Genomic DNA, 23,203 nt, shown 5'->3' on the forward strand with positions numbered 1-23,203 from the left:
GGGAACATGAAGAGAGTTAAAGATGAACATGTTCCAGCAGCTTTTGTGTGTGTGTGTTTTTTTCTTAAGATTTTTATTTATTTATTCATGAGAGATACAGAGAAAGACAGAGAGGCAGAGACACAGGCAGAGACACAGGCAGAGGGAGAAGCAGGCTCCATGCAGGGAGCCCGACGTGGGACTCAATCCTGGGTCTCCAGGATCACGCCCTGGGCTGAAGGCTCAGCACCGCTGAGCTACCCAGGCTGCCCCTATTTTCTCCATCTCCTCAGTGTGCTTATGTTATTTGTTTTGCAGCTAGGTTTATTTGTTACTGTTTGTATTTCACTTGGGGTTTTATCCACATCCTTGTTTTATTTGTTTATCTTTTAAACATGGGAAACACTAATGCAGTTCTGAACGTCACAATTACACAAAAAGCAATGTTCAGAGAAATGTCACTTCCCTCCCATTCCCACTCCCCATCCTTTTTACCCCCTCCTCTTTGCACCCGACTCGTGTGGATGAACAATCAAATAAATATTAGTTTATGGATTCATCCTTCCTGCCAAAGTGAGAAGACATGTACATTCTTATATCCTCTTCTTTCTACATAAAAGGTAGCATGCCCTAAATACTCTTTTGCACTTTGCTTTTTTTTGGCTTGATAATATAGTCTGGAAATCTCTCCATGTCTTTTCAGGGAGACTGTGTGCATTCTTTTTTTTTTTTTTTTTTTAAACTGCCTAGAATTCAGATATACCATAGTTGATCCAACCACTCTTCTGTGTGAGGGTATTTAGATTGTTCCTAATATTTTTACAAATGATGTTGCAACAAATAACAGATGTATCTTTATATTGTTGGAGGTGTAACCTTCAGGTTAAATTCCTACAAGGACCGCTGGATCAGAAGATAAATCGATATGTAGTTCTGTCAGATAGCATCAAATTCCTTTCCAAAAGGGTTGTGCCAGTTTGCAAAATACCACCAGCAACCTGTGAACACACCTATTTCCCCAGAGCCACACCACAGAAATGTCCCCACGTGCACCGATCATTTGCGGGGGCAGTGATAGGGATATTTGAGCCAAAATACCCCGAAATGTCCCCTCCTCGGCTCCTCCACAGCTACCACTCTGGGCCTGACCGTGGTCACATCTTCCCTGGGCAGCTGCAGCTATCTCCTTCCTCCCATGGCCTTGTCTCCATCCAGCAGCTCTTTGTAAAGAGCTCTCTCTGTTCTGAATTCTCCAGTAGCTGCCTACCTCACTCAATAAAATCCAAACACCTCCCTTGGGTGAGGAAGCCCTAAGAGTCTGGCTTCCAGCTTGATCTGCTGTCCCTTCCTTCTCCTCTGTCCCCATTCTGGCCACCCAGGGTCTCCAGAATGCCAGGCCCTGCATATGCCAAGGATCTCTGTGTCTGATGCCTCTCTCTGAAACACTCTTCTCAGATATCACTTCCTCACTTCCTTTCAGGACTCTGCTCCAATGTTACCCTCCGAAGCGACCTTAGGGTCTTTCCCCACGCCACCCACCTAGAACAGTGTCCCCTCTTCATTCTCCAGCTCTTTGTATGGCTTTTCTTCATTCCACTCACCATCACCAGACACACTGTATAATACCGTGTTTATTTACTACCTGACCAGCCAATCATCTATTTATCTGTCCTTTGGTAAAATATAAGGTTCACGAAGGCGGGAACTTTTTCTTGGCACACAATGAGCAGTCTATCTCTCTCTGTATATTTCTTGGATGACCGAAGAGAATGCATGGCTGAAAGAACAGGAGTTCAGACTCTCTTCTTCCTATTGTCATTTAGACACAAATAACTTTTCCTCCCCGGAACTCAGTTTGGACTTATCTCTGCCAATTACTTGATCATTAATCACTACTATCTTTTGGAATTTCTTATACTGCAATTCTGAATGGCTATAGCTTATCTCTTTTTATTTAGCTTTCCAATTGCTTATTTATTTTCTCCCAACTGCATCATAAAACCAAATAAAGTCAGGAATAGCATATTAATCCCTGTTTTTGTTTTCCTATTTCACAATGCACAGTGCCCAGCATTGATCAGGGGCTTGATAAATATTTTTGTTGACTGGTGATTTATAATGCTATTACTTCAAGTGAATAGAGACACAATGAAAAAACTGTAGCTGATTAGAATGGGATAAATTGTAAGCATGTTAAAATAATTACTATTCCAAAAATGAACCCAAGCAATGTTATAGCCAACTAAGAGAAAGGGAGAGAAAATGTCTGCATTGAGCCCAGCAATCACCTCTATACCTCTCAAGCTGCAAGAAGGTCATTCTGTCCTTTTTCCTATCATCAGATAAGACAGCATCATAAAACAATTTCTGATGTCTAGTTCCTAGAAATCTTCATGGTGCTGAGAGATATCTGTGCTTTCTAAACAATCTTACACTTAGAAGCTTGTGTAGCCATTCATCTCCACCCTAGATTCTGTCTAACCAGCCTGGGAACTGGTGAGGAATGGAGTTTATGAGACCCAGTTTCATGCAGGCAGCAGATAGCGTGACCTGACTTAGGCTGAGGAGGGACCAGCCCCTGGAGACTCTCAAATGGTGGTGACAACTTGAAGACCAACTATCACTAACTGAGCTCCAGGTGATGTTGTATCCAGTGAGAGCACACCAGAACAAACACTGAATAGTATTAGGAGTCAGTGCAACATCACGGAAGGAGTTCTCAAAGCTGTCCGATGCAGAGGGCACCGTGACATAAGGACTCAGACTGTGTGGCAGGAGATGCTGACATGTGCAAAGATGGTGAGTAATGGCGAAGCTACCATCACATCATACCAGCTGTACTTACTCACATCACGGCTGTAATTCAAAACCCACTCTCAGGCTAGAAAAGGGAGTGTGGTAAGTGGCTGAGGCATTTTGAGTCAAAACATACAATGCCTTTTTTCTCAATGTCTAGGTGTGGCCATTCTGAGGTAGCAAACATTACGTGAATGTAGTTAGACTTTTATTCCGTTTCTGAGAATGTCAGGATGAGAAGTCAAACTCTATTCTTACTCTACAAAGAATTCCTGGAAGTTCTTCCCCACTTTGCACAAATATGGGCAAGGCTGTAATCCTGCTTACCGTGTCTGCTGATAAACCGGATACAGCTTTCTACCACCAGAGGAATTGCCTGGCTGGAATCCTGAAAGGCCAAAGAGAAACAGAACATCATAATCTTCAAACAGGCATAGCCCAGAGTCAGAGAAAATAGGCCAGACTGTGCGGGACTTTTCTCAGCTGGATCAGTGGCTGGTTCTCAAAGAAGCATCTGGCCTGTCCTCCAAGTTCCACAGCACATACACAACCACCTACTTGAATGTCACAGGGATGCCTTGAATTCATCATGTCCTAAATGCGACTGATCATCTTTTTTTTTATTTTTAAATTTTTTTTTTAAATTTATTCATGATAGACATAGAGAGAGAGAGAGAGAGGCAGAGACACAGGCAGAGGGGGAGAAGCAGGCTCCATGCAGGGAGCCCGACGCGGGACTCGATCCCGGGACTCCAGGATCACGCCCCCTGCCAAAGGCAGGCGCTAAATCTCTGAGCCACCCAGGGATCCCTGCGACTGATCATCTTTTATCACAAACCAGCTTCTCACCCTCGGCCATCCAAAAATCAATCAATTAATCAATATGTTCTGTCAAGGCGGCTTCCTAAATACCTCTCAAACCCATTTACTTCTCTCCATCTCTACTGCTACCCACTTGGGCCATACATCAATACCTCCTTCCCACCCTTGTCATCTTCCAAACCATGTCATCCTTCCTTCACATAGTGATTGGGGGATCTTTGAAGGTGCACACTCTGTAATTCACTTCCTAGGCTAACCTCTTTCAAGGACTCCTTGTGAATTTCTTTGCAAAGCCCTGCATGTCCAGGATCCTGCCTTTCCCTCCGGCTTCATCTTCTTCTGCTCATCCTCCAGTCTATTTCAACCACACCAGCCTTCTTTCTACTCCTTAGATCAGGTCTTTGTCCACAGCTTTGCATGAGCTGTTCCTGCTTCTAATGCTCTCCTCACCCTGGAACCCCCTCCTTAGGGTCTCAGTGCAAGTATCACTTTCTTACGAATGCTTTTGCAGACTCCCCAGATGAGATCAGGGCCCCTGTCTACAAGATCTCAGCACCTTGCACGTGGCTCCCATAGCCCTGGTTGTGACTTAACTGTGTGGGTATGAACATCTTGTTTGTATGTGCCACCGCTATATCTCATGTGCCACAGGGCGGATACTGTCAATTCTTGGATCTCCACGGCTGGCCACGATACTCTCACAAGGTAGGTGCTCAATTAATCCCAGTTGAGGATAGCTGAATGAACCAAGGGAGCATGAGAAAGGGTATTTACTTGGCATAAAAGGTAAGAAGGAAAAAACCCCCAATTCTTAGAAATAGTGGAAATTAACTGGTACTAAACTAAGAAGCAGGCCTCCCAGATATCAACCTTTGCCCTGCCATTTAACTTTTTTGGGCCTTGATTTGATGTCTGCAAATTGTGGAGGAGATGGGTGGTGAGAAGAGTATTTCCTATTGGCACAAGAACATTAGTGCTAACCATTTAAAGAGGAATATACTGGATGCTTTAAATGGATCGGTCCTGGTAACGACCCTATGGGGTGTGTATTATTATTCTCCTCATTTGATAAATGAAGAGATGAAATTTTAGCAAGGTGAAACAGTCGCTTAAGACTGACACAGGCGGTAAGAGACAGGGCTTGGATCTAACCCAGGACGTCTCCCTCTGAGACTGCACATCACACTGCTACCTAGCATATATCCCAGGAGCTCAGCAAACATTACCCGGTATGCATACCAAGCATTACTAAAAACCAGTAGGGCTTTATAATGGCAGCTAAACACAAAATAATTCAGTTATGGGGAAGAAAGACATCAAACAAAGGGACCTATACCAAGCTCGGAAGGGCTGTAGAAGTTCCGGACAGGGGTACCTGGCTGGTTTAGTTGGTAGAGCATGTGACTCTTGATCTTGGGGTTGTGGGTTCGAGTACCATGTTGGGTGCAGAGATTACTTAAAAAATATAATATTTTATATTTTATTTTATTATTTTTTTAAAGGGAGATAGAGGGAAAGGGAGAGGGAGAGAGAATCTTAAGCAGGCTTCGTGCTCCGCATGGAGCCCAACATGGCGCAAGATCTCACAATCCTGAGATCATGACCTGAGCCGAACTCAGTCAACACTTAACTGATTGAGCCACCCAGGTGCCCCTAAAAAGAAAATATTTAAAAAAAATAAAATAAAATAAGAAGTTCAGGACAGAGACTGGTTCTCAAGCAGCATGGGTCCTGTGGCATCTGTCCCTTTCACAGGTTTGCCTATATCCTCAAAATTTTAGCTGTGGCCCTGGGGTTTGGCCACTATTAGCAGCTGGATCTCATGAAGAAGTCAGACTGTAAGAAGAGCTGGCATGGCCTCCAGCTCCCAAGATTACTGGGAGTGCAGGATGCTGCCAAAGGAAGTAGCAAGTGTGCCAAGGTAGAGCTGGGGTCAGGAAGGTCTCAGCGACCCAAATGCTCATCTTCATGACCCTCAAGCCCATCCTGCTTCCTCTAGCTTTCCAGCCATAGCAGCCAGCATCTGCCCTCTTGTTGCCATCCCTGACTTCTGCGAGTCAGCCAAGGACAATCCTAGAGAAAGAATCTTGGTCAGCCCTAATGAAGAAACTGGGTTCCACCATTAAAAACAAAACACAACAAAACAACCCTCCAATTTTTGGAAGTCTTTTTGTATTTGCAAATATTGTTATTACAGTTTTCTTTTTTTAAGATTTTATTTATTTATTTGAGATATAGATAGAGAGCATGAGCTGGGAAGAGAGGCAGAGAGAGGGAGAAGCAGACTCCTTGCTGAGATCAGGACCCTGGGATCATGACCTGAGCCGAAGGCAGACACTTAACTGACTGAGCCACCCAGGTACCCCATTATTGTAGTTTTCATTTACAAAGAGTAGTCTTAGTGATAATGAGCTTAGTGATATGGGGATTTGTATGAGGGTTAGTGATATGAGGTTTTTTCTGGCCGCAGACTTATATTTAAAGACCCAGAGAGAGGTGGGTTGGGAAGCTCACAGGTTATTGGCTTCAACAAGTTATGGGAATGCAAAGCACTGCCTAGACTTACGGGAAATGGATTATCAACAGGAGTTAAAGGGAAGCGTGCAGGGTGGTAGACAGAAGACAGCAAACCTGCACATCCATGATTACCACTGGCGCATCATAAGTAGCCCAGAGGGATAATCTGTGGCAGGCAAGAGTGGGCCAGAGTTGACCTACATGACTGAATAATAGTATTTTCCTATGGGCTCCTCCAGTGGAGCCTAAGCCAGAGTCCAGTGGGAGCAAAAAGTGGACAATGCCATGAAGGCCTCAGATCCTCCTACCACCCATCCCTCTCTTTTTAATTTTCCAAGTTCCAAGTGAATTCATTTTCCCAAGATGTGCCTGTGTGCTCCTATGGGACTCCAAAGACCCCCACACTTTACCAATGATTTTGCATACACCTGACCAAGGAGTGTCCATGCGTGTTCTTGCTCAGTGTCTGACTCTCCCTTTCTTCCCCTCTCCTTCCTTTCCCTAATGTTAGGATCTATATACGTTTAATTCTTTAGTTCACAATATTTCTGGTGGTATAATCCTAGGGTTGGAAGGGGCCTCTAAGGACAATTGGGCCAAGTCTCCATTTGATAAGATAAAGGACCTTTAAACCAAAGGCAGAGGGAAAAAGGTAACACGCATAACTTGGAAAAGAGGAAAGCAGGGGCCCTGTGATTTGCAGGAGAAAACAATTGGGAAGTGGCCAGCTAGTGGCTAAAAAGGCCATTGTTTGGCATAATTTCTCATGAGAGAGAGGTTAGGATTTTTGCCAGGTACCCATCTCTGTTACATTCCTTAGATTTCCATTTCTACCCAGGGAGAAAACAGAAGTCTCCATGACTGACTCGATATGGTGATGGGAAAGAAAGAGGTGTTAGAGGTACTACTCAGGGCTTCAGGACTGGGAAGAATGGAGGCCCCTACCCATTATGAGACACAGAAAAATTAGGGGGTGTGCCAAGTGAGTTAGAAAGCAGGGGGGAGATGAGGGGAGCAATGCACAAGGGAGGCAGTGCTATATCAACTCTCAAGCTGATGTCCAGCCAATCAGTTCAAAATTCGATCCAAAGACTCAGGATGATGGACACTTGGGGGAGGAGAGACAGGTTCAACTATGGAAATGAAGTTAGAAAGCAAAGAATATGGAGAGAAGTCAAAAGAGCACCAAACCTGGGAGCACACATACCTTTAGAGGAATGGAGAAAGAAAGATGAACAAAGAAGAGACAGAAGTGATAGGAAAGAGAAAATGCTAGGCCTGATGGTAGGAGGGAAAGCTTAGAAGCAGGAGCTGGGGCAACAAAGGCTGGGATGGTCTAAACTCAGGTCCTGCTAGGGTCAAAAGTGACTGAAACCCAATAGGGACCCGCAAAAAAAAAAAAAAAAAAAAAAAAAAAAGCTACCAGATTCTTTGTCTTGTTTGGCTGACTTGCCATAAAAAACCAAACAATTATTTATTTCTTTACACAAGACCAATCATCTTCCAGGTTAACTATTTACCTGCCCGCCTAGTGTAGAAAAACTCTTTACTGATCTGCCATCAGATTTGAGCTGCTGGAGAGAAACTGGGGCAACAGAATGAAAATAAGGTCTTTACTTGACTGGGGCTTTGGGTGCATCCTGGAGCTCCTACACAGATCTAGTACCAGGCACATATGCTCCTCCTGCAACTGCTTAGATGCAGCAGGAGGCACAACAGATGGGCGCTGCTCCCCTCTGATGGTGAACCCGGGCAGGGCTGTCTACTACCTGCCAAGCCGTGGTCTCTGGCATGCCCGTGGCCACAGTGGAGGCTGTGAGGCCCACCTATTCTCCATCTAGATGCTGGAGGTACAGTTTCAGCCCAGGAACTGAAAGGAACAAGTGTTAAGTTCAACTCTATTCTTAGTGTTGAAGGGGGAAAAGCTGGCTCCCTCTTTAAGATATCTACCTATTAACTTTATTTTTAACATTTTTGAAGATTTATGTATTTATTTTAGAGAAACAGAGGGAAAGAGAGTGCGAGCATGTGTATAAGTGGGGAGAGAGGAAGGGACAGAGTCAGAGGCAGTATCTTCAAGTAGACTCCCGGCTGACCGTGGAGCCTGACCTGGGGCTCTATCCCTTGACCCTGAGATCAAGACCTGAGCCAAAACCAAGAGTTAGATGCTCACCTGACTAAGCCACCCAGGTGCCCCCTCACCTATTAGTTTTAAATGTAATAGATTATCCCTGAGAGGTACTCCATTCTACAATTTTTTAAAAAAGATTTTACTTATTTATTTAAGAGAAAGAGCATGTGAGCAGGGGAGGGGGAGAAGAAGAGGAAGAGGGAGAGGATCTCAAGTAGACTCCATGCTGAGCATGGAGCCCAACATGGGGCTCAATCTCATGACCCTGAGATCATGAACTGGGCCGAAACCAAGAGCTGGACACTCAAATGACTGAGCCACCCAGGTGCCCCCACCATTAATTTTAAATGCAATAGATCATCCCTGGGAGGCACTCTATTCTATTCTAGTTCGTTTATTTTATTTATTTTATTTTATTTTATTTTATTTTATTTTATTTTTTATTTATCTTATTTTATTTTATTTTTTATTTATTTTATTTTATTTTATTTTATTTTATTTTATTTTATTTTATTTATTTTAAAATAAGAGAGAGAGAAAGAGCAAGTGTAAGCAGGGGAGGGGGAGAAGAGGAAGAGGGAGAAGATCTCAAGCAGACTCCACGCTGAGCATGGAGCCCAACACGGGACTCAATCTCATGACTCTGAGATCATGACCTGAGCTGAAACCAAGAGTCAGATGCTTAGCCATCTGAGCCACCCAGGTGCCCCCATTCTTCTCTACTTTTATTTTATTTTATTTATTTTTTTAAAAATATATTTTTTTATTTATTTGTGAGAGACACACAGAGAGAGAGGCAGAGACACAAGCAGAGGGAGAAGCAGGGAGCCCAATGTGGGACTCGATCCCAGGACTCCAGGATCACACCCTGAGCCAAAGGCAGTCAACCGCTGAGCCACTCAGGCATCCCTTTTCCCTACTTTTAAATGAAATTATGGGAGAAGGGGCATAGCAAGAAATAGAGGAACCAGAGGAAGGAAAGATGCAATGAAATTTTTATAAATTTAAAAATGTATAATCTTTTTATCATTATAATGATCTGAAGCAGAGAAGGGGGAAAAATATTGACAGCAAAGTTAAGACAAGTGAGAGCTATGTCATCCGAGTGTTCAGCTGGACTGCTCAGCTAGTTGGAATGGTCACATGGGCTGGAGACCCTGTTGGGGCTGCTGACACAACAGAAACCATGTGCCCTCTACATCCTCTACATTCGATTATCTTCCTGTGGCTACAGCCACTGTGAATTACTACCCAAAACAGTTTTTTAAAGCCTGGATCAGTTTTCCCCTGAGCAGACATGAAGACATTTCAGAGCTCTATCTCCTCCCTGCTAACTGCCTGCTACATAATCTGGTATGAGCTTAAGAGACACAAAATCATTTCAGTATTTGCCGTAAAGTATAATTAGGAAGTCAAATTTGCTGCTGCAAAAAATATTTCAATTATTATTATTTTTTTTTTACACAAGCACAAGTGCCATTTAGATTATCCATTGATGTGCATTACCCAGCCCCTGCCTTCTGAGATCCTGCCCTCAAATGGGTACCGAGAGCTGGCTGACCAGCTCAGATTTTAATACAACACTGAAGATCATGCACAAAATCACAGAGTTGAACAGCAATTTGCCACTGTTCTCCTGTTCTCAAGCCAGGCCAGACTTATCTTCGCATTTTTAGCATGTCTAAGAAACACACCTAGGATGGACCACACCACCAGAAAACAAACAAACAAAAATCTGGAAACCTAAAGCCAACCTGTGTGTTGGCAGATCTAAGTGGTTGATCTAGTGGTTGGGTCTAAGTGTCTGGTCTAGGTGAGTGTAGCTGCTGTGAGCCACTCACATTTGGAACTTATATATAAAATGTGAAGCCTATTTCACAGTTTCCTAGAGAAGCAACACCATGGGCAATTCAGGCACAGTCTGCTACAGTCAAACCAAATCTCCAGCCAGGAAGACGGAGCATGACTAGAGAGGGAGAAGGGAGGACCAAATCAGAGAGACCGTGGTCACTCCTGTGGAATGAGCTCAATCCATGAAGTTGCCATAATATTAAACATACTCTGACTGAGTGGTACATTCCAAATGGGGGCAGGAAGTCAGGAAAGTATCCTGCCCACAGTAGGGTTCCATATATGCCTATAGGTGGGATCATCTTCACCTGGGGCCCTTACCTGCTTCCTCACCGTAGAGCTACGCCTGAGGTTGACCCCATCAAATCAGAGAGGACCGAACCGGCAACAGGGAGAAAAAAAAAGAGAAAATGGGATTAAAAACAATCTGTGTGTTAGTTAATGAAGCAAGTCACATTACTCAGCTCAGTCCCAGGACTGGCTAAGACACTTGATAAGTTACTTTCTGAATAAGGCCCAATAAAGCTCTTTCAGAGCACAGAGGTCACTGTACTCACTATCTGCCACCATTCATAACTAGGGTAGGAGGGAACTGGCTCCATGTGTGGTAAAATCTATGTGCATTAGATGGTAAGATTCTGTTTGCAGGAGACCCAAGTAAATGCCAAAGGAAGCTACAGTTTTCCTTCTCTTGGAAATCCTTCAGGAGCAATTTTCCTTGAGTTTAAGAGGACAGAGCAGTCAGACTGGAAGGAACCTTAGCGATCCTTCAGGTGAATGCTTTTTGAGACCTGAAGCCTCAGCTGCCTCTTCTCCAAAGGAATTGGACTCACAGGATCCCCCAAACTAGGAGAACAGAGCTGCCCCCGCACCCCCCCGAGTGACATGAAGGCCCAGAGCCTGGCTGCTGGGCTCCCTCTACCCCTTCCACCAGGCTGCTCCTGTGGAGCCCCTTTGGAATCCTAGAGCTCATCGGATCTAGTGGAATGCTCTTTCTTGTCTTACAGATGATGAGACTGGAGTTTGAAGGAGGGAAAAGAGCAGCCCACGATCACATAGCATGAGGGAATTCAATTCAACTCAGCTTTTTCTCAATTCCATAGAGCCTTCCACAGATATGGGACTTCAGGTGAACTTACATGAAGACTCTATCACCAAAAAGATTTATATTCCAGGGAATTCCATTATCCTGGTTCTCTCCAGTCAACAAGACTGGTATATTAATGGGATCTTTACTGTAATCCACAATGACAAAACGATGAAAGCCAAATGAAGCTATTTCTAAATAATGAGCCTATAATTGTAAATGGCCTCATGATTATTGTGTGTGTTGGCAGATCTAAGTGGTTGATATAATGGGCTAACCCGGGGTCTCTAAGGAGTCTAGCCCATTAAAGCTCTTTCCCCAGTTAAATCAGCACATTTTTAGGCATCTGAGAACTGCTGGCTGGATGACTGCCTTGCTTGTCGCTAGCTCACGAGTTTTCTCATAGCAGCTACATGACTGGGAGGGAAAATATTTGGCTAGGGTTGGGGAGGGAGGGGAAGGTGGGGAAAGATTGGGAGGGTTGCATACTTGTACATCAGGCAAGGATTTCTACCAATGCTGTTTGGCAAGCCAGTGCCATGTAGTATTTCATTATCCAGCAACAGTCACTAATTAAGGGCTGTCATCTTTTCCATGCATAAAATCTCAGATCAAATGCTATCTTCTGATCTTCCTTCTCTGGGTCAGAGACTTCCCCAAAACCACTGCTGAAGTCTAGCAGTGAGGGTTAGGTTACCAGGATCCTCCAGAGTCGAACACTTCTTGCAAACATGGTGGCTTTGGGGAGTCTCTGAAACTACTTCAGCAAACGATAGCTCCCTTCATCCCAGTCTGCTCAGCTCTCTCCCCAAGTCACAGCAGGCCCCATTTCCATTTGAGGCCAGATGGGGTTGGCAAGGGAAAAGGAAGGGAGCAACCCTGCCCTAGTTCCCTCCTTTGCAAAGTCACCCAATGCCTTCCCACTTCAACTCCTCGGCTCTTTCCCAGCCTGGGATCCTCTATCCCAGGGGCCTCTCTTCACCCCTTCCCAGGGCTGTCTCAGGCCACACCTACCTGGCCAGACTGCAGTCTGTCCGCTGACCTGTTGGAAAGACAAAGGCAAAAAGCTCATGTGGAAGCAGAAGGGGCGAGAGAGGAAGACTTATTCCCAGGAGTTACCTGAAATGCCCTGCCTATCTCCCCCAGAGAGCCGCGCTCGCATCGCTGCGTGACTGGCCTTCTAAGCAAAAAGAGAGAGAGGGAGGGAGGGAGAGAGAGAGAGAGAGAGAGAGAGAGAGAGAGAGAGAGAGAGAGAGATGCCCAGAGCCTCTTCCCGGGCAAGTGCTGTTTCTAATGCTTATTCCCACGGCTGCTGATATGTCCCTAAAGCTGAGGTATGCCAACCGTGCTTCCCAGAGGGAGAACGGGGCAGCTGTAGGGGACAATATCAAGACGGATCACATTTTAGAGAACAAATTACTAGAAGCCTTCCCAAAGGTAAAATCCAGCTTCTCTTCTGTGTATGTGGGTGTGTGTGGTGAGGGAGGGAGGGATGAACTGGCTTGCTCCAGAGTAATGAACACACACACACACACACACACACACACACACACACACACAGTGAGGGCCGCAGGGGAAGAAAGGAGGAAGAATTGTTTGCGGGGAAGAGGGAGAAGATAAGGATGTTCTAGTTTTAGATTCACAGGAAATTCTCTTAGGCTGGGCTGGGGTGGCAAGGGAGAAATGAGATTTAATTGCTATCAGACTGTGGTTCTCAATCCAATAGAGGCCCTAAGATTAAGTTTAATGGGTCACAGCCAGCTTTAAAAAATGAAAAATCTTAAAGTCCCTAAGAATTCTTATGTTTTTAAAATATACACATGCATGTGTACACGGGCCATGATGTGATCTGTTTGCTTTCTTTGGATCCACAGTTAACCAGTTAACCAAGTGTGGTCTGTATTATATAAACCGGGGACAAGGCAAGCAAGTGCTGAGCTAAGGAACAGATCATCCCCCACAGGCCTCATCCATGTTCCTGGAAAAACAGCTCCAAGGACCGGGGATGGGGAGGGCAGGGTTTTTTCTGGCCTTTAAAGGTTGCTAATTGTTGATTACACTTCAGCTCATCCTGAGCAATATCTTCCCCCACCCCTACCAGCCTCTCATTACTAAAGGCTCAGCTTTCATCTGCAAAAATATTATTCTGAGCCATTATTTTCAACATCTGTACCATTTCCATTCTGGAATACTCATACACATCAATTATGCCTCTATGGCAAGAACAAGGGGCTCTTGCATTATGGTGACAAATTTACTCAGAAGGCAGGGACATGATGATTTGCACACAGAAAGATGTGTGGCTATTTCTCTCCTTATTACTGGAACTTGTCATATTTAGATGAAGGCAATTTGCAGCACTAATGAATGGTCACCAACCTTTGCCCTTCTACAGTAGCAAAGCTGGTGCATGTTTGTGTGTGTGCAAAGCCACTCACTCTCTCTCACACACACAGACACACACACACACACACACTCCCAAGGCCTTGCTCTCCATCTCACCTATGGACTACGCTTAGATTATTTTAGAAACACACACACACACACACACACACACACACACACAACCATGGTTATAACTTGTTTCAAATAGTTCTGGGCTTTCTTTTGTCTGATTCCCTATGAAGCAATCTGATAACCCAAAAGCAAAGATTTTCTATAAGCAAAGCTGGGCTCTCTATGCTCAAACCTGTTCAGACTGAGTCCCTTGGGTGGCAGGGAGGGAAGAGAACAGAAGTTACCTAACAGGCATTCTTCGCATAAAAGAAAATGCCTTTATAATCACAAGATCAAAGATATCACAGATAAAAAGAATTCATCATCTAGGGGAACTGTCCAGCACAGGAGGAGGATGGGACAAGAGGGTGGGTAGGAGGCTCTGGTATGAAAAGTGTGCCTCTGATTCCTGACGCCAATGAGCTAACGAGTCCCATCTGCCTTTCTACACTATGCAGTTTGTCTGAAGAGTGCTCAAGAATTTGTTTTAAAACATTAGGCTCCATGCAGGTTTGTCTTTCTCTGATGTTCCCATATTTTGCCGGTAGCCTCCTGGTCCCATCTAGAAGTGAAGGGATGAGCAGGGCAAGGAGGAGGGGCCAGGCATTCAGAGGCATCCCCGACCTGGGAATCCCATTAATCACAGGAGGTTAAGATCTAGGCAGCACCCGGGCAGGGTGCCCAAAACCCCAGGGAAGCTGCTTTCAACCTTGGCCTTCTGTTTGACAGCTGAGGAGAGAAAGTCCAGAGTGCCAGTCCAGTTCTCTGCTCTGCTACTTTCCAGGGTCTGGTTAAAATCATCCTCGATTCATGGACAAGACAGGCCACTCAGGACCCTGTCCTCAGCAGAGAGGGCTGCCACTGAGCATCAGGACCTTCCAAAGTGGAAGGAAAGAGATGCTCTCACCTGACGCTATGGGATGCGGCAGACTGTGGGTCAATCCTGCCTTCGAGAAGCCTCTTCTCTCCTTAGAGCAGCTGCCATCCTGGCTCACTGGCCCTGTAGTCTCAGTTCTGCTACAGAGGAGCTGAGTTTTTTGACAAAGTATCTGGAGAGTAAGTGACCCAGCGGCCTTTTTATCCCAGTCGTGGCAGAGAAGGGGGACAGGGTGGTGAGCAGGAGTGCTCCATTTAAACAAATAGATCATGAACATTAGTGCTTCATTAAGCATCGGCCTTCTCCCATTACTCAACCGTCGTTTGGGGCGGCGTGCTTCACATCAAACAGGCTAGGAAAAGAGATGCACTCATCTAACAAGATCAGGCCCACAAGGCTCAGGAGGGAGGCTCAGCCATGCAGCTTGGGGCCTGGCCTTCCCCTCATTGCCAAACCTCCAGCAGAATTCCCACACTCACTTTCTCCCAGGGTTTTCTGGAGAAGGTCATGCTTGGCTTGTAGCTTGGTGATGAGGTTTCTGCCCTCCAGGTACTCCTTCATTTTCTGTAAGGGAGGAAAAGAAAGAGCAATCAGACTCCTGAAGAAAAAAGAAAGAAATCACAGATTCTCAGCTGTGCAATTCCCTTTCTCTAAGAGGGCATTTCATTCTGACCCAATCTCTACTAGCTGCCTTTTAAAATTTCTCTATTTCTACTAGGGCCCTGAGCATCTGGACAGCTGCTGACTTCCACAGTGGATTATTAGTATCCTGTTCTATGTTCTCTTAGGAGCTAGCTCCACATTGGCCAGTGTAAGAAATGGTCTCTTAGAGCCCATCATCCATCTCTCTCAGTTCCACTAAAAAACAGAGGGGCGGGGATGGGGTGGATGGACTCATGGAGCCCAGATCCTCTTGGTGTGGGGACACACACATGCCACTTGTCACCTCCACGGACATCTAGCCCCACCTCGGCCCCTCCGAAGGGTGCATTCTAACACATCAGGAGCAAGGCTAATGGCAGGCTCAGCCCCTTGCCTCCGGCCTCAGCTGCACCCCAGCATGCAGAGCATATTTGTCTCAGCCATCTCTTAATCAGCTCCCTGCTCTATTCTGCACGGAGACTTCGTGGAGAGCTTGGGATTTCCAAGCCTTCAGAGAGAGGGGCTGCCACCCCCCACTGCATAGACACATAATGCCAGTTCTCAACACAAGATGAAGTTATGGAAATGGGCTCCATCTGCTCTACCAGTCAAAATACAATTGCTGTGCTGCATTTTCTGATTTGACCTCTCTTAACCCTTGTCTTTCCAGGGAGAGACTATTTCCCTGGACAATTCATCAAATCTTTAAAACAACCCTACAAACTGATTATCACTGTCCCCATTTTACGGATGAGGGCACCAAGATTTGGAGCAATTAAACAGGTTGCTCAGAGTCAGAGTGAGTGAGTGGTAGAGTCCAGACATCTGCAGTTTGATAATCCGGTGTGTGCGCTCAACCGTCATGACAGCACGCTCCATCTATTAGGGTGCACAGCAGAAGGAAAGGCAGCACAAAATTTCATAGTATTAATTCTTTATATATGTGGAGCAATTCAAGAGTTTTCAGAGCCCCTTAGCACATATTCTCTCACATGACTGGCACAGTAACTGCAGAGCACACTAGGGAAGACATTGCTGGTTGCCTGTTACAGATGAGAGGATGATCTTAGGAGAGGGGTGCTGAATTGCAGATCACTGCCAGTTAGGAAGTGGGAGTGCCAGGCCTTTGGTGCCTTAATCTGGTGTCTTTCTACCGTGCAACAGGTTCCTGGGGACTGTCATTCACCTTGGCTGCCTCCTGCTGCAATGTCTCAACTCAGAGGCAAAACGAGCAGTGTCTCCCTGAGTATGATCCGTGACTCTCTGAATATACATGACATAGTGGAGGGGGGAAGTGGATAAAACATTTTAAGTTGTAATACCTCGTCCTTCTTCCAATGTACTAAGCACAAAATGTAACCATACATCAAAACTCTGATTTTATGGCTATTATAATTTAGGAGGAAGGCAGAAAAAGAAGGTGAAAAAATGTGAGTTACTTTTACTCTGTACCTTTCTGTACAGGGTAAACTAACTTTCTTTCTTCTTTTCTTTTCTTTCTTTTTTTTTTTTTCAGGGTAAACTTTCAACCAAGAGTGTGTATTTCTTCTCTCTCATGTACAAACAAAGAAAAAACCCCTGCTTTCTCTGGGATGCACATCCTGGCCCTCTCCTCATGCTCACTCAGATGCCCCTGTGTGTACCTTTGAAAAGTTCTCATGGCCCTGGCACAAGGGCTTCATCATCATGTGTCTTTCTCTCCAGTCTGCCTCTCCCCTAGGGTCGGAGTCATTATTCTTTGCATCCCTGATGCTTAGTTTGTGCCCAGCAAACAGTAGACACTCAATAAATGCTTGAAAGAGGAGTAAAGAAACAAACAGCCTCACTCTCCTCTGAAAGAACCTTCCTCAGCAGTCACAACCCAAGCCCCCAAGTGTACCCCTACTCTCTAAATCAAGTGTAAAGCAAATAAAAACAAACCCTATACCAAATCAGTTCTGTTGCTTTCCTCCTGGCCTGTTCTCTCTGCTCTTTTCTGTCTTTGCATGAGAACATCTGCATGAAAACAGGCTCCCTTATCACCTTCCCCTTCCCATCTGCTTCAGCTGCCGGCTCACCTGCTGTCAGCCTTCCCTGGGTGATACCCTAATCCCCAACCAATGCCTAATTGTGGGGCTGGGAACAGCACTGTAGGGCCCAGGGGTGAAAACCTGCAAGAAATATCCACTGCTAGCATCTGAACCCTCAAAGGCCCCTCTTTGGAAGTCTCCCAGGAGACTCTAGAGGTTTCCTAATGAGGAAAAAAAAAAATTCACCAAGAAACTGTAACCCTTAAGACAAAACCAGACTGCTCAGAAAACAGCCAAAATTCTCAAAGGAGAAGGATGCAAATTCCTTCCTTTCACTCATGTTTCTACTTGTGACTCCGGAAATCATTTTTTCATTCATGTCACCGTTGGCGAGTTAACTCTGGGCTGTGACTTGGTGAACCATTAAAATAAATAACAATCTGATAAAGACATATGTTGGATTACCTTTTCAGGTTCCATGAAATCCGGGAGGATCAAAAACTATGTTGAGGTTGACCTGCATTCCTAATAGTGGAAACAATGGTTGGAAGTTTTCTATCTAGGTAGGTGGGGAATGGGGGGCGGGGTGGGAGGGGAAAATCATCCCAAAGTTCGCAGGCCTGTTATTTGCCAACTTTCTATCCCACCCGTTAGTCAGCACTCTGCACAGGACAGAAGCTGGGAGAAATAACCTGGCCATGACTGGTGGAAGACCTCAAGCTGAGGAGGCTGAAGGCAAGGAAGGCATACACGGCTTTCGGATGATTTCTGGTTGACCGGGAGGCCATGAAAAGAATGGTTTATGTGTCGTAAGGGTCATTTTCTTTATTTAAACCGTGTTCTGATGCAGGTCATTTATTTATCTCACTCCTTTCCCCGCACCTTGTTCCCTTCCCAAACATCCGTAAGTAACATCACAGGTGCTGAGTTGTCACGGATGGAGGAGAAGACAAAGGGCAGGGTTCTATTCTGGAGCACCAAAATAAAACCAAGTTCCTAATACACAGTCTCACCAGACCCATTCTCCCACCTCCATATTTTACACTCAATATTATAAAAACTGGGAATTTCTTTAAAAAGTAGGAAGAGAGGCAAAGAATCTATGGGGATGGTTTTGTTTTGTTTGCCACTGTGAGTCTTCAATTCAGTCTTTATGATCTCATTAATTCATTTCTTAATAATTCCTAATTGGTTAACTGTCGGCAATGAGTTTTATTTATTGCAAAATAAAATGTAACAGTTTTCCTCTCAAGGCCCTTCTTCCCTGACAGACATTTTTGTTGCAGCAAAATGAAAGAGTCTTAGTTGAGGTATTGTAGTCCTGCTGATGGGGGAACAGAGGACCAGCTGAGGACAAAGCACACTGACAAGTCCTGGAAACAGGCAGACGGAACTTCCTCTACAGACTCAACTGCCTCAATGTTCACATTTTGCTAAGGGCAGAAGGCAATCCTAGCCTGACCCCCAGGAGCCTGTAAGTCTACTTTAACATATAAAAATTCCTTTATCTCTAAACCCCCAAGATCCATGTTGGTGATCCTCCCCCAGCACATGGCCCACCGATAGACATCTGAAGGGTCTCATGACTAAGGTTTTATTAGATGGTAATAAGTGACCTTTCCCAACAATAGAGAGCCCCCTCAAGGTCCTGGAAACCTTGCCCCCAAATTCCTTAGTGAGTACGCTCCCCTCTCCTCAAACCTCTCCCAACTCCCAGCTATATAATCAGCTACCCCTCATAGGCCTGGGGCAGCAGCTCTTCCTGCCCACGGGTCCTGTCCCCGGGCTTTAATAAAACCACCATTTTGCACCGAAGATGTCTGAAGAATTCTTTCTTGGTCATCGACTTCGGACCTCACTCCACCAAACCTCACCTATATTCTAAAACCTCATCATTACCGCTTACCTTGGGCAAGTCACTGACCCCATCTGAAAAACAGGGATAATAAAATATTTTTCCCAAGGTTCTTAACAGGTGACACAGGATAACAAGCAGGACCGTGATTATTAGCACACAGTCTAGCCACCCTACAGGTAGTCAAGAGTATTCCTTGTACCTGAATCACTCGCTCAGAAAACCTAAAAATGGAACTTCCCTAAACTTCTTTGCTCTGTGCTAATATATCATACAGCTGAATCAAAACAGGTTTCTGGCCTTAAAAAAAAAAAAAGGCAAAGAACGTTTTTTAAATTTAATTTAAAATACCTCTTCCCTTGAATATGATGGCAGGATAAAACTCAGGGACCTTGAGTTTAATCTTGAGTGAATTTAATCTAAGTGAACTGAAGGCCATAAATGTCTACCATTATAAAGGGGTGCAGTGGGTGGGAGGAAGGAGTCATGTCCACCTAGCCTCACGCACAGAGACACACAGATGTCATCATAGGGTGGCTGCTTCCCCATTATCCAGGCACGCTAACATTTCTCTCTTCTTCATCAATTTTGAAGGCAGGAAATGGCTATCAGACAGAATATGTAATAGAGCAGACTTGTAAACGGCAGCAAGTCTCCCACTTTAATTGACAGCACGGGAGCTCTGTAGGTGCCTACTTAGCACACATTTCCTGAGTGCCTGTAGAAGACCAAGATAAAAAATGATCTCGGACCATATAAAATCTGCTGTCTTCTCTCCTATGATCTTACCAATTCTGTTCCCAAGAATTCAGGCAGTTTATCTTCGTTTATTTTATGAGCCATGAGCTTTAACTCCTTCTTTACTCCAACCCCTATACAAAGAAATACTTAGGAGAAATGCCAGCCTTACAAGGCTTTGACAATCCTTGGCTAAACAGTGAGCATTACCTCCCACCAGCTGGGAATTGGTTAAATAAATGATGGTACATCCATTCATAGAATGGAATTCTGTGCAGTGATTTAAAAAAAAAAAAGGACACAGATCTTTTTGGACTAACATGAAAAGAATATAAAAAAAATTAAGTGAACAAAAAGCAAAGTGAAGAACAGTGTGAGTGGTATGCTTCTATTTGTACTTCTCTTTATTTGATTTCATTATATTTCTAATGTAATTCTATTGTATCTAATGTAATTCTATTGTATTAAAGGGTACATCGGTGGTTGTTCATGCATAAATATCCCTGGAAGAACACAGAGAAACTGGTTTCAATCCCTGGCAGAAAGGAGAGGAAGTGAGGGTCAGAGATTGGGGGAAGCTCGACTTGTTCTGTATGCTCTTTTGAATTTTTGAATTTTTTTTTTTACAATTACAATAAAAAAAGAAACAGGATAAAAAGTAGACACTGCTGGATTGTGTGTTATGAAAGATTAGTGATGCAAACCTCAGGAAATCAGGAAACAGCCTCACGTAGGGCAAAAGAGAGGAGAAACCTGCTAAGCCAGTTTTAGAGCCTTTCCTTCACCTCAGCTGCTTTAGCAGGGTATAGAGAAAGAAGCCAGTGGCCTGAGACCAGGTGACCAGGGTTGTAGTTTTAATTATTTATTTAATTATTCAATATTTATTTATTTATTTATTTAGAACATGTGTGCCAGCGGGGGTGGGGAAAGGAGAGATAGAGAATCCTAAGCAGGCTCCATGCTGGGGCTTGATCTCATGACCTTGTGGTCATGAACTGAGCTGATATTGAGTCGGATGCACTTAGAACAGCTACTGAACTTCTCTGGATTTGGAGTGTTTTTGTTTTTTCATCTTTCAAATGAGAAAGTTGGTTAGAAGATTTCTAAAAATCACTTCAAGCTTTTAAATTCCATGCTTATTTTCTTAGGACTCCTGCAAATGACTGACCTTTATAGGACATGCTTCAGATTTCTAATTGATGTCACCCAGGCAGATCAATCTGATGACAGCTGAGAATGGACAAACAGCTTTCTAGCAGAACCTCTGGGTTGCTAGGCACAACCAGCAACCTATGAGTCAAAGCCATGATAAGGGACCTCTTCCCAACTTTCCAAAAGAAAGGAGCTTCTAGGATGCAATACTCTGATGGCTTTGAAGGACACAGAAAAAAGCCAGGGGTGACATCTATGGAGGCAAGAGACTAGGGAAAGCACATCTGCAGTTCGGTGGGCTTTGTATGGTTTGGCAAGCACAGGCAGTCAGGCTAGTGTCCACACCCCCTTTTTTAATTTTTTTTTTTTTTTTTATTTATGATAGTCACACACACACACAGAGAGAGAGAGAGAGAGGCAGAGACATAGGCAGAGGGAGAAGCAGGCTCCATGCACCGGGAGCCCGACGTGGGATTCGATCTGGGGTCTCCAGGATCACGCCCTGGGCCAAAGGCAGGCGCCAAACCGCTGCGCCACCCAGGGATCCCCACACCCCCTTTTTTAAAATGTCCATTTCACCACCCCCGCAAGCCCTTTTATCATGAAATGAATTATTTGATGGATTCCAAGCACCAGTCACGAAAATGATGAACTCTCTTATACATCCATTACTACAGAAGCCCACACAAAAAAATGTTCCTGTTAGTTGCAGAAATTTGCATACAATTTTGATAAGTAGCACTCTCTGGCCACAAAAGATGGGAAGTGGGCTAGGGGTGAAAGGGTGGCGGGATTTGAGAGGTCACCAGTTTGAATGTGGTCGTCCCTGCTCTTACAAAAGGTCAACCTTGAATACACATGTCATAGCTTCACTGAAAGCCAAAAAGTAATTCTGACAGTCTTAAATACAGATTTTTAAGTCAAAATTTCTTATTCCATAAAAAAAAAAAATGGAAATCTTCTGCAATGTAATGAGATTGGGTCATTAAGTAGTGTTATATCTAAGTACTGCAGACAGACCAGCCAAACAATCCTATTATTAAAAGCCTCGAGAGTGTTCAACAACCTCCTGAGATAAGGAAGCTTGGGGTGGTGAGACAGCCCTTGTGATAGACAAGAAGTTCTCATACTGTCTAGCCCAGGCTTCAAAATGTCTTTATGCTTTGCACAGACTGCTCTTTCCTCAAGGAATGCCATTCCCCTCTTGAGTCACTGCCTCGTTCACCTATCCCTCAAGATCAAGCACAAACGTCACTTTGTGCGTGATGTTTCCCCAACTCCATCCACCCTGGCTACCGTTCACACACGTGTGCATGTATGCATTGAACATTTTTTATATTTCTTTTTTTTTGATTGCAAAAATCAATCTCTTGTAAGTATTTAGAAACATACAAAGTGAAAATGAAAGTTTTCCTTTCGCATGTCTAATGCCATCATTCCCCCTCTTTCCTCCACACCCTTGGCATTCCTGGGTTTAGCACAGTGTCTGGCACAAAGAAGATTCTTGATAAATTATCGATGAGGAACTCAACAATGATTAATGAATAAGTTAATAATGATTGTGGTGATAATACATTTTTAGCACTTATTGAGCACTAACAACAAAATATTTTACAAAACTGGATGAATGGGCCAAAATATTCTGTTATTTTAGGTTTTAGCATTTTACTCATAAATATATTTAAAGGATATTATGATGAAATGATGAATTGGAAAAATATTAATCACTTGTTAAATGAAAGCAGATTATAAAACAATGTGCACAGCAACATTCCACTTTTTGAAATAAAGTATAAATACTTATATTCACATAGATGTTTATGTATGCAGAGGAAAAAAAACAAGAAAGGGAATACACCCTAACATTGTCATCTCAAGGTAGTGCAATTATGAATGATTCTTATTTTCTTCCTTTTTGTTTCTAAATTTATAACATATGCATGTTTTGATTCCTATAACAAGAAAAAAGTTATTTTAAAAGAATAATACTGGGGATCCCTGGGTGGCGCAGCGGTTTGGCGCCTGCCTTTGGCCCAGGGCGAGATCCTGGAGACCCGGGATCGAATCCCACGTCGGGCTCCCGGTGCATGGAGCCTGCTTCTCCCTCTGCCTGTGCCTCTGCCTCTCTCTCTCTCTCTCTCTCTGTATGACTATCATAAATAAATAAAAATTTAAAAAAAAGAGTTAATATACCTATAAAAAAATAAAAGAATAATACTGTTAAGTCACTCCTTTTCAACAGTCTTCTCCA

The 23,203-nt window shown here is 44.1% G+C and overlaps 1 protein-coding gene across 9 annotated transcripts in view; it reads right to left on the reverse strand.

The window, feature by feature from the left end:
* SRGAP2 (SLIT-ROBO Rho GTPase activating protein 2) overlaps positions 1-23,203 on the reverse strand; it is a 232,289-nt gene that overhangs the window by 29,979 nt on the left and 179,107 nt on the right. For all 9 annotated transcript variants that reach the window (XM_055334232.1, XM_055334229.1, XM_055334231.1 and 6 more), the window contains exons 11-14: positions 15,036-15,120; positions 12,198-12,225; positions 10,418-10,442; positions 3,103-3,163 (exon numbers count right to left, since the gene is read on the reverse strand). In XM_055334232.1, the coding sequence (XP_055190207.1) occupies positions 3,103-3,163; positions 10,418-10,442; positions 12,198-12,225; positions 15,036-15,120 (199 nt within the window). The remainder of the gene's footprint in view (positions 1-3,102; positions 3,164-10,417; positions 10,443-12,197; positions 12,226-15,035; positions 15,121-23,203) is intronic.

The sequence above is a fragment of the Nyctereutes procyonoides genome, unplaced genomic scaffold, assembly GCF_905146905.1.
Source record: "Nyctereutes procyonoides isolate TBG_1078 unplaced genomic scaffold, NYPRO_anot_genome, whole genome shotgun sequence".
Classification (NCBI taxonomy): domain Eukaryota; kingdom Metazoa; phylum Chordata; class Mammalia; order Carnivora; family Canidae; genus Nyctereutes; species Nyctereutes procyonoides.